Source organism: Notechis scutatus, chromosome Z (assembly GCF_049901735.1).
Source record: "Notechis scutatus isolate UNSWTSFEM ecotype Mainland chromosome Z, rNotScu1.2, whole genome shotgun sequence".
Classification (NCBI taxonomy): domain Eukaryota; kingdom Metazoa; phylum Chordata; class Lepidosauria; order Squamata; family Elapidae; genus Notechis; species Notechis scutatus.
This window is the reverse complement of record NC_142025.1, coordinates 101183597-101196254: the sequence shown is the minus strand read 5'-3', so window position 1 is coordinate 101196254 and position 12658 is coordinate 101183597. Positions and strand designations below refer to the sequence as shown.

Here is a 12658-nt window from a genome sequence, read left to right as displayed (position 1 = left end):
CAAAGTCCTGAAACTATTGCACGATGGACATCCTGGCATCACGCGAATGAAGGCACTAGCGAGGAGCTACGCTGGGTGGCCAGGTATAGATAAGCAAATAGAAACTTGGGTGGCCACTTGCAGCAAGTGTCAGGAAACACTCTCAGCTCCACCAAGAGCCCCGCCAACTGAATGGGAAACACCCCGGGGTCCCTGGTCCCGTATCCACATCGATTTTGCGGGACCTACCAAGGGGCATACATTTCTCATAACTGTGGATGCCTATTCCAATTGGCTAGAGGTCCACAAAATGAAGAGCACCACCACAGAAGCAGTCGTCAAAAAACTAAATAAACTATTTGCTATGCATGGGTTGCCAGACGTCCTGGTCTCAGATAATGGACCCCAATTTACTGCTCTTGCATTTGAACAGTACCTCGCAGACCTGGGAATACGCCACGCCTTAACTTCGCCCGCTCACCCTGCAGCCAATGGGCGAGCTGAGAAAATGGTCCAATTCGTATAGAAAACCTTACATAAGATGGAGAGAGGAGACATCGACGAGAAAGTGACCAGGATGCTCCTCCTCCAACACATTACCCCACACAGCATCACAAACAAAACCCCAGCCGAACTCCTGATGGGAGGGAAACTTCGCTCACATCTTGACCGCCTACATCCCGCCTACACGCCGGAACAACCCCTGGGGTCCAGCAGCAGGTACCGCACATTCAGGGTAGGCAACTCAGTTTTTGCGAAAAACTTCTCAGGAGACCCATTGTGGGTCCCCGCTACTATAACTCAACTTACGGGGCCCCGTTCCTACCGTTTACAAACTGCTGATGGGAAAATGTGGAAGCGCCACATTGACCAACTTCGCTCCAGACTAGCTCCTACCTCCATCACAAGTCCCGAACCTCAAACCTGGGGGGGAAGGGAAAGCGAGGGGGCCGAAAAGGAGCTAGCATACGACACGGGATTTGGAAACCGAGAGTCAACGCAACCAACCCCGGGATATTCACCTTCCGGAGGAGGGCTGGACCAGATGACTGCCTCGCCACAGAGCAGCCCCGCGATGGCAACTAATCCAGGAAATTCAAGAGCCAGTCTTGACTGGAGCAGGGATGACAGCCCCGAGGCGCCCAGTGTGACAGTGGACCCAGCCGGGCCGTTGAGCTCAGTGAACAGCCCAGCGGAACCAGAGCCTGGGCAAGGACTGTTGGAGCAACGCAGATCGGGCAGACAGGTGAAACGACCTGCATACTTAAAAGAGTACATCACCCCACCTCTCAAACAGAACCTAGGGGGGAGGGGTGTTACGAACTAAGCAAACACACTGTTTTAAAAATCCTAATAGTTTTACTTCTACGGCAGGTTCGTAATCCTGCGCGTCTGATTGGCCCGTGAGCAGCGGGTCCTGATTGGTCAATTCTGGCTGATCTGATTGGCTGTTAACGGGTGCCGCTGATTGGCCCTTCCCAGCGCGGCAAACTCAAAAGCATTGGCTGTTGTGACAGCAGCCAGCCCTATAAAAGGGCTGCTGCTGCCCAAGTATTTCGCTCTGTTCTGAAGTCACTAATAAAGAGTTGAGTCACTACCGATGCCTCGTCTCTGTTCCTTGCGCCCACGCTCCAGACATAACAATACCAACAATAATAATGGGAAAACTCACAGAGGGGCAAAAAGAAAACACAACAAAAGAACATGTTTGAATTGCTTACCATTGTCCTCCATGGAGAAAGGGAACATACCCTTAAAGTCCTCTCTGTCCAGCTCATGGATGAAAATTACTCCAACCACCGCATGGAGATTGAGAATTGGAAGACTGGCTGCCAAGCCCCCAATGAAAATAACCCCTAGCAGCAAGTAGAGAAAGTAGCAGCTTAGAAACAAAATCTCAGTCCTTTTGGTATAAAGACAATATTTACTTTACCTCCAGTTCTCCTTGCTTTCAGTAGACTGAACTTCAGCAAAACTTGCAGTACAGGTAATCCTAGACGTTCAAGTTGAGCCTAAAATTTCTGTTGCTAAGCAAGACAGTTGCTAAGTGAATTTTGCCCCATTTTACAACCTTTCTTGCCACAAATCGTTAAATGAATCACTGCATTTGTTAAATTAGTAACATGACTGTTAAATGAATCTGGGTTCCCCATTGACTTTGCTTGTTGGAAGGTCACAAAAGGGGATCACATGACCCCGGGATACTGCAAATCGTCATAAGTATGAGTGAATTGCCAAGCATATGAATTTTGATCACATGACCATGGAGATGCTGCAATGCTCATGTGAAAAATGGTCTTACTTTTTTCAATATCACTGTAACTTTAAACAGTCGCTAAATGAACTGTTGTAAGTCAAGTACTATCTGTATATCCAGCTCAAGCAAGGTTTTTGCATATCTGGAAACACAGCACAATTGTATTCCGGCTAAAAATGAAACAGAAAATTGAAATCATCTAGCCTGGAAATAGATTAAACTGTAACACAGAATATTCTTTAAACGCAGATAATACGTACAATTTCCTTGTTTTTTATTTCTTTTAAATTGCAGAAAGCCATATTCATGACGATGATTATGTTCTTCTAGCGATTTTTTAAAAATTTAATAGATTTCTGTAGGTTATTTATAGGTTCCATTAGTTTATTTTTCTCACCAATTTAACTTTTTTGATAATTACAAAGAGAACCTCTTGAACAAGAGTTACAAAAATCACATTATAAAATATTATTATAATGTAAGCAGGACTGGAAATGCAAACTTTAAATGAGATTTTGCACTTATTTATTTATTTAGCACATAGCATGAAATATATGCAACAGTAGCAATAGTAAGGATATATAGAGGGAACACTTAATAATATAGTACACATACAGTCGAGATGACATGGTCAATTTTTTAAGGCATAAGAAATTCAAGAAGTCATAAATTATAAGCTATATTTTAAAATTTGTTAGTCCATGTAAATAAAAAAAGTGTTCTGTGTGTTAATTTCTAGGACAGGGATCTTCAAACTTGATAGCTTTAAGACTTGTAGATTTCAACTCCCAGAATTCCTCTTCCAGTCACATTAGCTCAGGAATTCTGGGAGTTGAAGTCCACAAGACTTAAACTTTTATTTATTTTATTTATTTATTTTTATTTGTCAATTGCTTACAAGATAATTGGTATAAGTAAAACATAGTTATGAATACATGGATACATATAAGAAAAATAAATAAATATATATATATAAAAGAAACAAAGGACAGGGATGGTAGGCACGTTGGCGCACTTATGCACGCCCCCTGCAGACCTCTTAGGAAAGGGGTGAGGTCAATAGTAAACAGTCTAAGATTAAAGTTTTGGGGGTTTGGGGAAAAAAACACAGAGTCAGGTAGAGTATTCCAGACATTGACCACTCTGTTGCTGAAGTTGTGTTTCCTGCAATCAAGTTTGGTGTGATTAACCTTTAGTTTGTATCTATTGTTTGCTCTTGTGTTGTTATGGTTGTAGCTGAAGGGGTAAGACATTGACAGGTAGGACATTGCAATGTATGATTTTATATACTATACTTAGATCGGACCAAAGGCAGCGTAGTTCTAGGTTTTCTAGGTCTAGAATTTTGAGTCTGGTGGCATAAGGTATTCTGCAACGAGTAGAGGAGTGGAGAACTCTTCTTGTGAAATATTTCTGGACTTTTTCAACTGTGCTAATGTCAGATACGTAATGTGAGTTCCAGAATGATGAGCTGTATTCGAGTATTGGTCTAGCAAATGTTTTGTATGCTCTAGTTATTAGTGTAATATTACCGGAGAAAAAGCTATGCAGGATTAGGTTAACAATTCTTAGCGCCTTTTTGGCTATGTAGTTACAGTGGGCTCTAGCACTTAGGTCATTTAAGACGAGTACTCCAAGATCCTTGACAGAGTTTGGATCATCAGCAAGGTCTTGACCATTCAGCCTGTATTTTATTTTCTGATATATATTTTTTCCCAATATGTAAGACAGAGCATTTATTTATTGAGATTTGAAGTTGCCATTTGTTTGACCATTCTGATACATAGTCAAGATCTTTTTGAAGGGTAGCAGTATTGTCTGTGGTGTTGAATAGCTTTACATCATCAGCGAAGAGAACGCAGTTGCTCTTGATATGATCACAGAGGTCATTTATATAGAGTATGAAAAGAGTTGGTCCTAGAACACTGCCTTGGGGAACACCACTGTTGACAGGTACAGAATTTGATAGGATGCTCCCAATTTTGACCATCTGTTGTCTGTTTGACAGGAATGCTTCTATCCAGTTATGCAGGTGTCCAGAGATACCATAAGATTTTAATTTTAGGAGTAGTTTGTACCACTGAATCAAAGGCTTTACAGAAGTCTATGTAGATTGCGTCTATTGTTTTGCCCTGATCAAGTTGTGTAGTCCATGTTTTTGCAGTGTTAAAGTTGCAGATTACAGGATAGTTTTTTCTGAAACCAAATTGTTTATTAGAGAGTAGTTTGTTTGTCTCTAAGTGGAGGATAATGGATTGGTTAATAATTGATTCCATGACTTTACAGGTGACACAGCATAAGGAGATTGGTCTGTAATTTTCAACTAGGCTGGGGTCTCCCTTTCTGAAGATGGGGATGACCGTGGCTTGTGACCATAGGTTAGGCAAGGAGCTGGTCCTGAAAGATTTCTCAAAGATTATGCTTAGAGGTTCTGCTATGGCAGAGGATAGCTTTTTAAAGAAGTGGGCACATATTCCATCCAGTCCAATAGATAGAGATGGTTTTAGATTGCGTAGTGCTTTTTCAACATTGTCTTCTGTAAAATCGATATGTATTAGATCATTGTAGTTTTCTGTGGTTCGGTTAGGAAATACTGGGCATGATCCATTGCTGTTTATAAATACTGAGCCAATTCTAAAACAATTTGGAAGCAATCTTGGTACTAAACAGAATATAAATATTTCTATTGATTATCTGCCCCTAACTTGGTTTTTCAGGTCTTCCAATGATGCACCGTTGTAATTGATTTTATTCAGTTTCGTGCTAGCTTCCCTCTTCTTCACCTTCCTTCCACCTTTCCCTATATTACAATCTTCTCCACAGAGCTAAGTCTTTGCATAATGTGGCTGAAGTATAATAATTTTAATTTTTTAATTTGTGCCTTGAATGAGAACTTTGATTTATTTGATGATCCTGATCTAATTCTCAGGAATCTTCAAATTTCAAAGGAATCAATATTTTTCCCACCGCTTCTTCAAAGTTATTGGCCAAACTTGCAATCCCTTTTTTGCAAGTAAGATAGAGTTTATACATTGAAACCCAACTTCTATATGTGCAGAAGTCCAATCAAACTGAATTTCTCTTCTTTTTTTTTAATTTATGTGCTTCTAATCACTAGTTTTGATGGAGGGATGATGGTGTTCTATTTGCTCTGCTTCAGTTTTCTTGTTGTTGTTGTTGTGATATTTAAACAATGTTAATTTTACAGACTTTTCTCACCTCTGCTTGATTTATTTTCAGACAGGATTAGATCTTTTTAGCTTAGAATATATTATTTTTTCTCATTGGCAAGATTCACAAAGAAGTTCCTGATACAGATAGCTTAACACTTACTGAGTAAGAAGTTCCCTCTGAATATCTTGTGTACACTAACAAGGCCCTTGTCGCCCCCAAGAGGACAGATAAAAATAATATTTCTTCTTCTTGGAATCCTCCAAGCAGAATTCCTTCAATTCTTTCTAATTTCCTTATTCCCATTCATTATTACAGTTCCATATTGATCTCATGGGATGCTTTCAGGAGAAGAATGTCAGAAGGAAGAGACTAGATAAGGAAGTGTATCATAGCTAGACCAGAAGTTCAAAACCCTCCCAGTCCCTATTTTCCCTGACCGGCAGAAATGTACAGACAATCAAAAATATCAAATTCCTCTCTGCTTGGTTCTAATGAAAGGGAAATCATCCAGGGGAAAGAGGGGGAATCACTCTTCACTGCTAGTGCAAGAAATGTAAGATTTTAAGTAAAGCAATTATTTTGTTACTGAGAGCACATGACTTTGCTTAGGGAGGGAGGGATGGGGAGCAGAAGGAAAGGAGAGAGGCAAGAAGAGAAGGAAGGAGGAGGAGGAGGAAGGAAGGAAGGAAGGAGGGGAGAGGGGGAGGGAGGGAGGAAGACAACACAAACAAAAACCTAAATCAGGTTTGCTTATTTATAGAACTTACAGCATAAGTAGACCTTGACTTATGATTACACTTAAGCCAAAATTTCTATGTGAGACAGTTGTTAAATGAGTTTTGCCTCATGTTATGACCTTTCTTGCCATAGTTGTGAATCACTGCTGTTGTTAAGTTAGTAACACAGTTGTTAAATGAATCTGGCTTCCCCACTGACTTTACAAAAAGTGATCATGTGATCCCAGGACACACTACAACCACCATAAATGATACAAGCCAGTTGCCATAAACATCCAAATTTTAATCATGTGATCTGCAGAGGTTGCTGCAATGGTCATGTGTGAAAAACGGTTATAAGTCACTTTTTTCAGGTTGTAACTGTGAATGGTCTCTAAACAAATGGTTACAAGTTGGGGACTATTTATATTTGACCACGTATCTCACATAACAATTCTAGACATCTTACAAAAATAAATAAAAACAGAGATTAAAAATAAAGCCACCTTTCCCAACAAGTACCACACCCAACAGTTTCCTGTCTCATCCGCCATCCTACTGCTTGGAGGAAGAGTCAGGTCTTCAGGCTAAAATGGTAATTATATACTTTACACCAGGGGGAAAAACTTCAAGTAGGAAAATCTAGTGTAATGAAACAGGACTTAACTATAAACACACATGTGCATAATTATTGAGGGATCATCTACCTCTGCCTGCCCAGTAAGATCAGGCAAAGTGGATGCACTCCAGAACATTTTTGATCAAAATGTCATTTTGGGGGTTAATGGAAGTTGTCTTCTTTGTTGCAGCAATCTGGGTCTTTTCCCTGGTCCTACAGATAAGCTGTTGGTTGTTCCCTCCCTCTTCCCTTCCCTCCCCACTCCCCCTCCTTCCCTCTCTGCAGTAGCTCAGTAGTTAAGTCTCTGGGCTTGTTGGATGGAAAGTCCAGGTTCGAAACCTGAACATCACATGTCCAGGTGAGCTCCCATCCTCACCCGAGCTTCTGTCAAACTAGCAATTCAGAAGCATTCAAGTGGAAGTATATAAATGGGTACCACTTTGGTGGGAAGGTAACAGCACTCTGTGATGTCATGCTGGTCACATGACCATGGAAATGTCTTCGGACAGTGCTGGCTTAATACTGCCCCCTGTAGTCAGTAAAAACCAATGGAGTAAAATCTATAGAGACGCCTTTACTGTTTTTTCTCACTCTTTTTAATAATTTTATTAAAATGTTATAAAAGAAGATAAAAACTAATGCAAAATAATAAGTAAACCAAGAAAAAAGAAAATTAAAGAAATTAAAGAAAATAGTAAAAGTGGAAGGAAAAGAGAGAAAAAATGGTGTTTGATTTTCTTTACAACAGTTTTAAGTTATCTTTCTTTCCATTTCATTGTCATTGCTTTTTAGTATGAGCCACACAGAGTCGCTTGGAATCCAGTGGCCTCCAAACCTAAACAAACAAATAAATAAACCCAAGCAAACAAATAAATAAATACTTGGATCAATTTCAGATCTGATCTCCCATTCATTGCTAAACATAAAAACATCCAGAAACAATGGATCCTACTTTAAAAACAAAATAATAATCCTTGGTTCTATTTTTTTTTTCCTAGCAAAGATACTTTCCTGAATTTTGGCTCCATGTCTTATTGAAATATTTTTCCCTTACCATTTTGACCAGAGCTCTATATAACTCAAAAGCCAGCACTTTACATGCATTAGATTTTGAGGGGCCTAATAGATGCCACCACCTGTGCTATGTTCCTCTATTTTCTTCAGCAAATAGGGAAATAACCACCTCTGCTCCAAGCCACAAAAGGAACTGCAGCTCACTAAAATTAGAAGGTACTGATAGAGGCCGTGAGAAAGCAGATTAAAACATGGTCTATGAAATTTTGATAATGCATACAATTCCTGGGAAGTTAAAAAAGACAAGAAAATCCATACATGAATTTTCTCTGGAGTAGCATTCAGCGAGTTTGAACAACTTTCACAGTAGCTCCCTTCTCAAATCTTTGCTCATGGCTTCTTGAAGCCTTATAAACAGCCCCTGTGCAAAGCTGCACCTTCATACAGAAGGACAGAGCCATACAGAGAACACACAAACACACCAGGGTGTTGCACATTTCTATCCTCCCATATACAGTAGAAAACTAGGAACAAACTTGCCTGCGAGGAAACAGCTCCCAGTTAGGCACTGTCCTGCCATCTTGAAGTGGAAAACTTTGATTGACAGGGGCAGGCTGGTGTGAAAATGGGGGAGGCAGTGTATGTATTTTGTTGCCAACAAAGGTTAAGTATGTATGCCAACTGGGGGACATGTTTTAGGCCCCATAACTGCCACAAGGAGGCAGCATCAACCTATTCCAGGAATAGATTCTCCATAGAGAAACAGCTGGTCAAATTGTTAAGCATAAATTTGTCCTTACTCCAAAATCTGCTTGCATTTAAATAGCGTAGGTAAGATAATACAGAGAGGCAGTCAGCATTCAGACAACATACGTATTATGTTAGGACATCTGCACAAAATGCTAAATGTGGTTATGTTAATCAATGTTGGGGGTGGGGCAGGATGGAGTAGGCAGAGGGTTTTACTGTGCTGTGTAAAGTAGTTCAAAACCTCAAATCCAGAAAATGAGTAATTCAATAACCAAATAATGTTATACAATGCAACCAAATAGTATTATTTCTGGGTGCGGGGGAAAGAAGACCAGCCAAAGTCTCTGATAACAATACTAACAACAGAGTACATAGGGCATTAAATATTAAAGAACTAAAGGAAAAGGTAATGACAAGTAATAAATTGATGTGTAATATAATTATTAGCTATATAACCTAACTATGATAGGATGATATTAAATAATGATACACAATTGACAAAGAGGTATGACACATTAAGACCCATGAAAAAGGATAATTTATAATGTCTAATAAAAAGCAAAGTATTGTCATACTCCAACAGCAGAATTCAATAAAAGCACCTGAGGACCTGAGATACTAAAAATTGAGGCATGTCAGTGTTCATTTGTGTGTTATTTTGTTTAGTCCCATTGCTGGACTATAGGCCTTCGAATATATGTATTCAACATGTATTTATTAAGTACTATCTTCTTCTAATCCCAGCCCAATACTGAAGCAGGCTTAAGTCACCCTTGGCTTTACCACTGTTAAAGTGATGGTTTCCTCTTTGAGCTGGCAAGCATCCAATAACAGTCAAAAGGTGTGTACAATCTATTATGCTTTGTTATCTACAGGTGGTCCTCAACTTACAGTTGTCCATTTAATGATGTTTTGAAGTTACAACAGACTTGTAAAAAGTGACTTATTGTTAGGGATAACATTGGTTACCTAACTTAGTTTGGGTAAAAATAATATATATAAACTATGTTAGTGATTTTAAGTGTATGTATCACTTTAAACTGTAAACCAAGTATTTTGGGTGCGGTTGTAAAATCACCATAAGAGGGAGCAAGAGAGCTCACTGTTTGCCGGCTTTTACTGGATTGCTGACAATGATGGATTGATGGTGATAACTGCGTGTTTGCTGAGAGAAGAAAAGGGGTTTGATTTTTCTTCATATCTCTGACTGCAAAAGAGATATATCACTGGACTGATTGATTGTAAGTTTACTGACCTCTTCTTCGACACTGGACTTTGCAAACTGAATAAACCCCGGACTGACTGAACTTAGTGTATGACATATGGACCATTTGACTATGCTGTAACTCTTGCTGGAATAAAAACTATTTAACTTGCACAGTGTATCTGTCTTACTGAGTGTAAGCTACTACAACATTTTGTCTCACATATCTGCCTGCCTGCTAGACTGCCATTGTACGTTCTGCTAGGGTGTATATCCCTAACACTGGTTATGGGCCCAGGTACACAGTCAGACTAACCAGGATATAACAGGCTTGTAAGTGAAAGTTTGTGTAGTTACACAATACTGTAAACAGACAGCTGTGTTTTATTAATTATAGTTAAATATCCAGATAAAGATGGCACAAGTCAATTTACAAAGTTTGTCTCTAATATCCAAACTGGATGGAACAAACTATGTTTCATGGTCTATGAAATGCAGCCTACTTCTACGAAGAGAAGGTTTGTGGAATATAATTCAAAACCCACCAGAAGTAGATGCATGGGATCCGGAGGATGAGAATGATGCCCAGAAAATACAAGAATATCAATTGAAGAATGAGCAAGCTCTATGTATAATAGGACTGACACTTTCTGACCAACAGCTTGTCCATATTCATGGAGAAGAAACAGCTGCGAAATGTTGGGAGAATTTAAAGAAGATTTATGTTCGAGACAGTGTAGGAGCACATATAAATCTTACACGGAAGCTGTTTAGAACACATCTTCAAAAGAATGGAGACATGCTGAATCATATAAACTCTATGAAGAGAATTTTTCAAGAACTGCATGAAAAAGAACTTATCTTCACTGAATTACACCAAGTTTATATAATTTTGTCTTCTTTGGATGAGAGCTACGATGACTACGTAACTTCACTTGAAGTTCTGCCAAAAGATAACCTTACATTAACTGACATTACTGGCAGATTAATTGAAGAAGCCAGGAGAAGGCTTGAAAGGGATCAACTCAGAAGGGAACAACCACAATGTGAAGAAGAGAAAATATCTTCGTCAGCGTATACAATTAGAAAATGTTTTAATTGTGGAGGAAAAGGACATTTGGCTAGATTCTGCAAGAAAGCAAAAAGCCAAAAAGCCAGCCAGAATGCTAAAATGCATCAAAAGGATAAAGAATGCATAGAGTTAGCCATGTATAGCAACGAAACTGTGAATAATAATTTATGGGTGGTAGATAGTGGAGCATCGCACTGCATAACGAAATATAAGAAAAGATTTGTTAAGATGTCCACGAGTTCACAGCAGATATCGTTAGCTAATGGCTGGAAACTTAAAGCTAAAGGTGAAGGTATAGCATATTGTTCTTGCATAAAAGAAAATGTAAAAATGTTATATGTACCACAGCTTAAGTTTAATTTGCTTTCGGTTAGAGTTTTGGTTAAACTAGGTTATGTAATTACCTTTAGGGGAGACAATTGCATAATTGAAAAAGAAGGTAAAAGAGTAACTGCAACTTTAAGAGGTGAATTGTATGTGTTAAATGATAATTCATTAGAGGTAGCTAACACGGTTTATAATAATGTTAAACCTCATGATGAGTGCATACATTTGTTACACAGACGTTTAGGGCATATACATTTTAAAATGCTTAAGTAGAACTATCTAAGGGTATAAAACTGAAACCTTGCAGTAAGTATTTGCACTGCAATACTTGTAGTCAAGAGAAAAGCAAGGTGATACCAGCAAATAGAATTAATGGATTTAAAACAAAGGAGCCTCTAGAGCAGGGGTGGGCAAACTTTTTGGCTCGGGGGCCGCATTGACTTTTAAAATTTGATAGACGGGCCGGGTCAGCACAAGATTTTTGGGAATCGCCCCCTTCCCCCCTCTTCTCCTCCTTCCCCTCCCTCGGAGGCTCCCCTCCCCTCAGAGGCCCTCTGAGTCAGGAGTTGCTTCTGCCGGCGCGGCTCCGCGCGGCTCCAGTCCCACGTTGCCTCGGGAAGGGAAAGGCAAAAAGGAAGAGCCGCAGCGGTGGTTTGCAACGGGAGCAGCGGCACCGGAGGCTCAGGTTCAGCGGCTCTTGGTTTTGCCTTTTCCTTCCCAAGGCAACGCGGGACTGGAGCCGCACGGAGCTGCGCTGGCGGTAGCAACTCCTGACAGCCCCAGCCGGACACCTGAGCGGAGCCTGGGCGAAACTGCCTCTTGCTGCTGCCGGAGCACCGCCGGGTCGCCTCCTCCAAGCAGCCTGCCCACCCACCGGGCTTCCCCTCTGCCGCACGGCTCGGGGCCAGGCGCAAGCGCCCGCGAGTTAAAAGGAAGCCGAAAGTTGCTGGGAAGTTGCTTGGGTGCTGGGAGCAGGCTTTTAAAGTGCCATCCGAGCAAAGTTTAAGCAGCCCGCCCCGCCCGCCGGGCGGAACCCTTCCCGCTCCTCGGCGGGAAGACGCTCCAGCCTGCAAACTTTGCCTTTGCAAAGCCCTGAAAACGGAGCAACTTCCCAGCAACTTTCGGCTTCGTTTTAACTTGCGGGCACTCGCGCCTGGCGGAGGGGAAGCCCGGAGCCTCCTCCAAGCAGCCTGCCCACCCGCCCGCCGAGCTTCCCTTCCACCGGGCGGCTCGGGGCCAGGCGCGAGCGCCCGCGAGTTAAAACGAAGCCGAAAGTTGCTGGGAAGTTGCTCGGGTGCTGGGAGCAGGCTTTTAAAGTGCCACCCGAGCAAAGTTTAAGCAGCCCGCCCCACCCGCCGGGCGGAACCCTTCCCGCTCCTCGGCGGGAAGACGCTCCAGCCTGCAAACTTTACCTTTGCAAAGCCCTGGAAAACGGAGCAACTTCCCAGCAACTTTGCCGTTTTAACTTGCGGGCGCTCGCGCCTGGTGGAGGGAAGCCCAGAGCCTCCTCCAAGCAGCCTGCCTGCCCGCCCGCCGAGCTTCCCTT

The 12658-nt window shown here is 41.3% G+C and overlaps 1 protein-coding gene across 3 annotated transcripts in view; it reads right to left on the bottom strand.

Moving 5' to 3' along the window:
- Positions 1-12658, bottom strand: part of SGCA (sarcoglycan alpha) — a 66529-nt gene that overhangs the window by 42832 nt on the left and 11039 nt on the right. Inside the window, exons 1-2 of one of the 3 annotated variants that reach the window (XM_026669683.2) lie at positions 8300-8365; positions 1701-1835 (exon numbers count right to left, since the gene is read on the bottom strand). In XM_026669683.2, the coding sequence (XP_026525468.1) occupies positions 1701-1835; positions 8300-8339 (175 nt within the window). In that variant the 5' untranslated portion in view covers positions 8340-8365. Of the gene's footprint in view, positions 1-1700; positions 1836-8299; positions 8366-12658 lie in introns of those variants that run through there. The other 2 variants (XM_087945341.1, XM_087945340.1) reach the window with 2 other exon arrangements.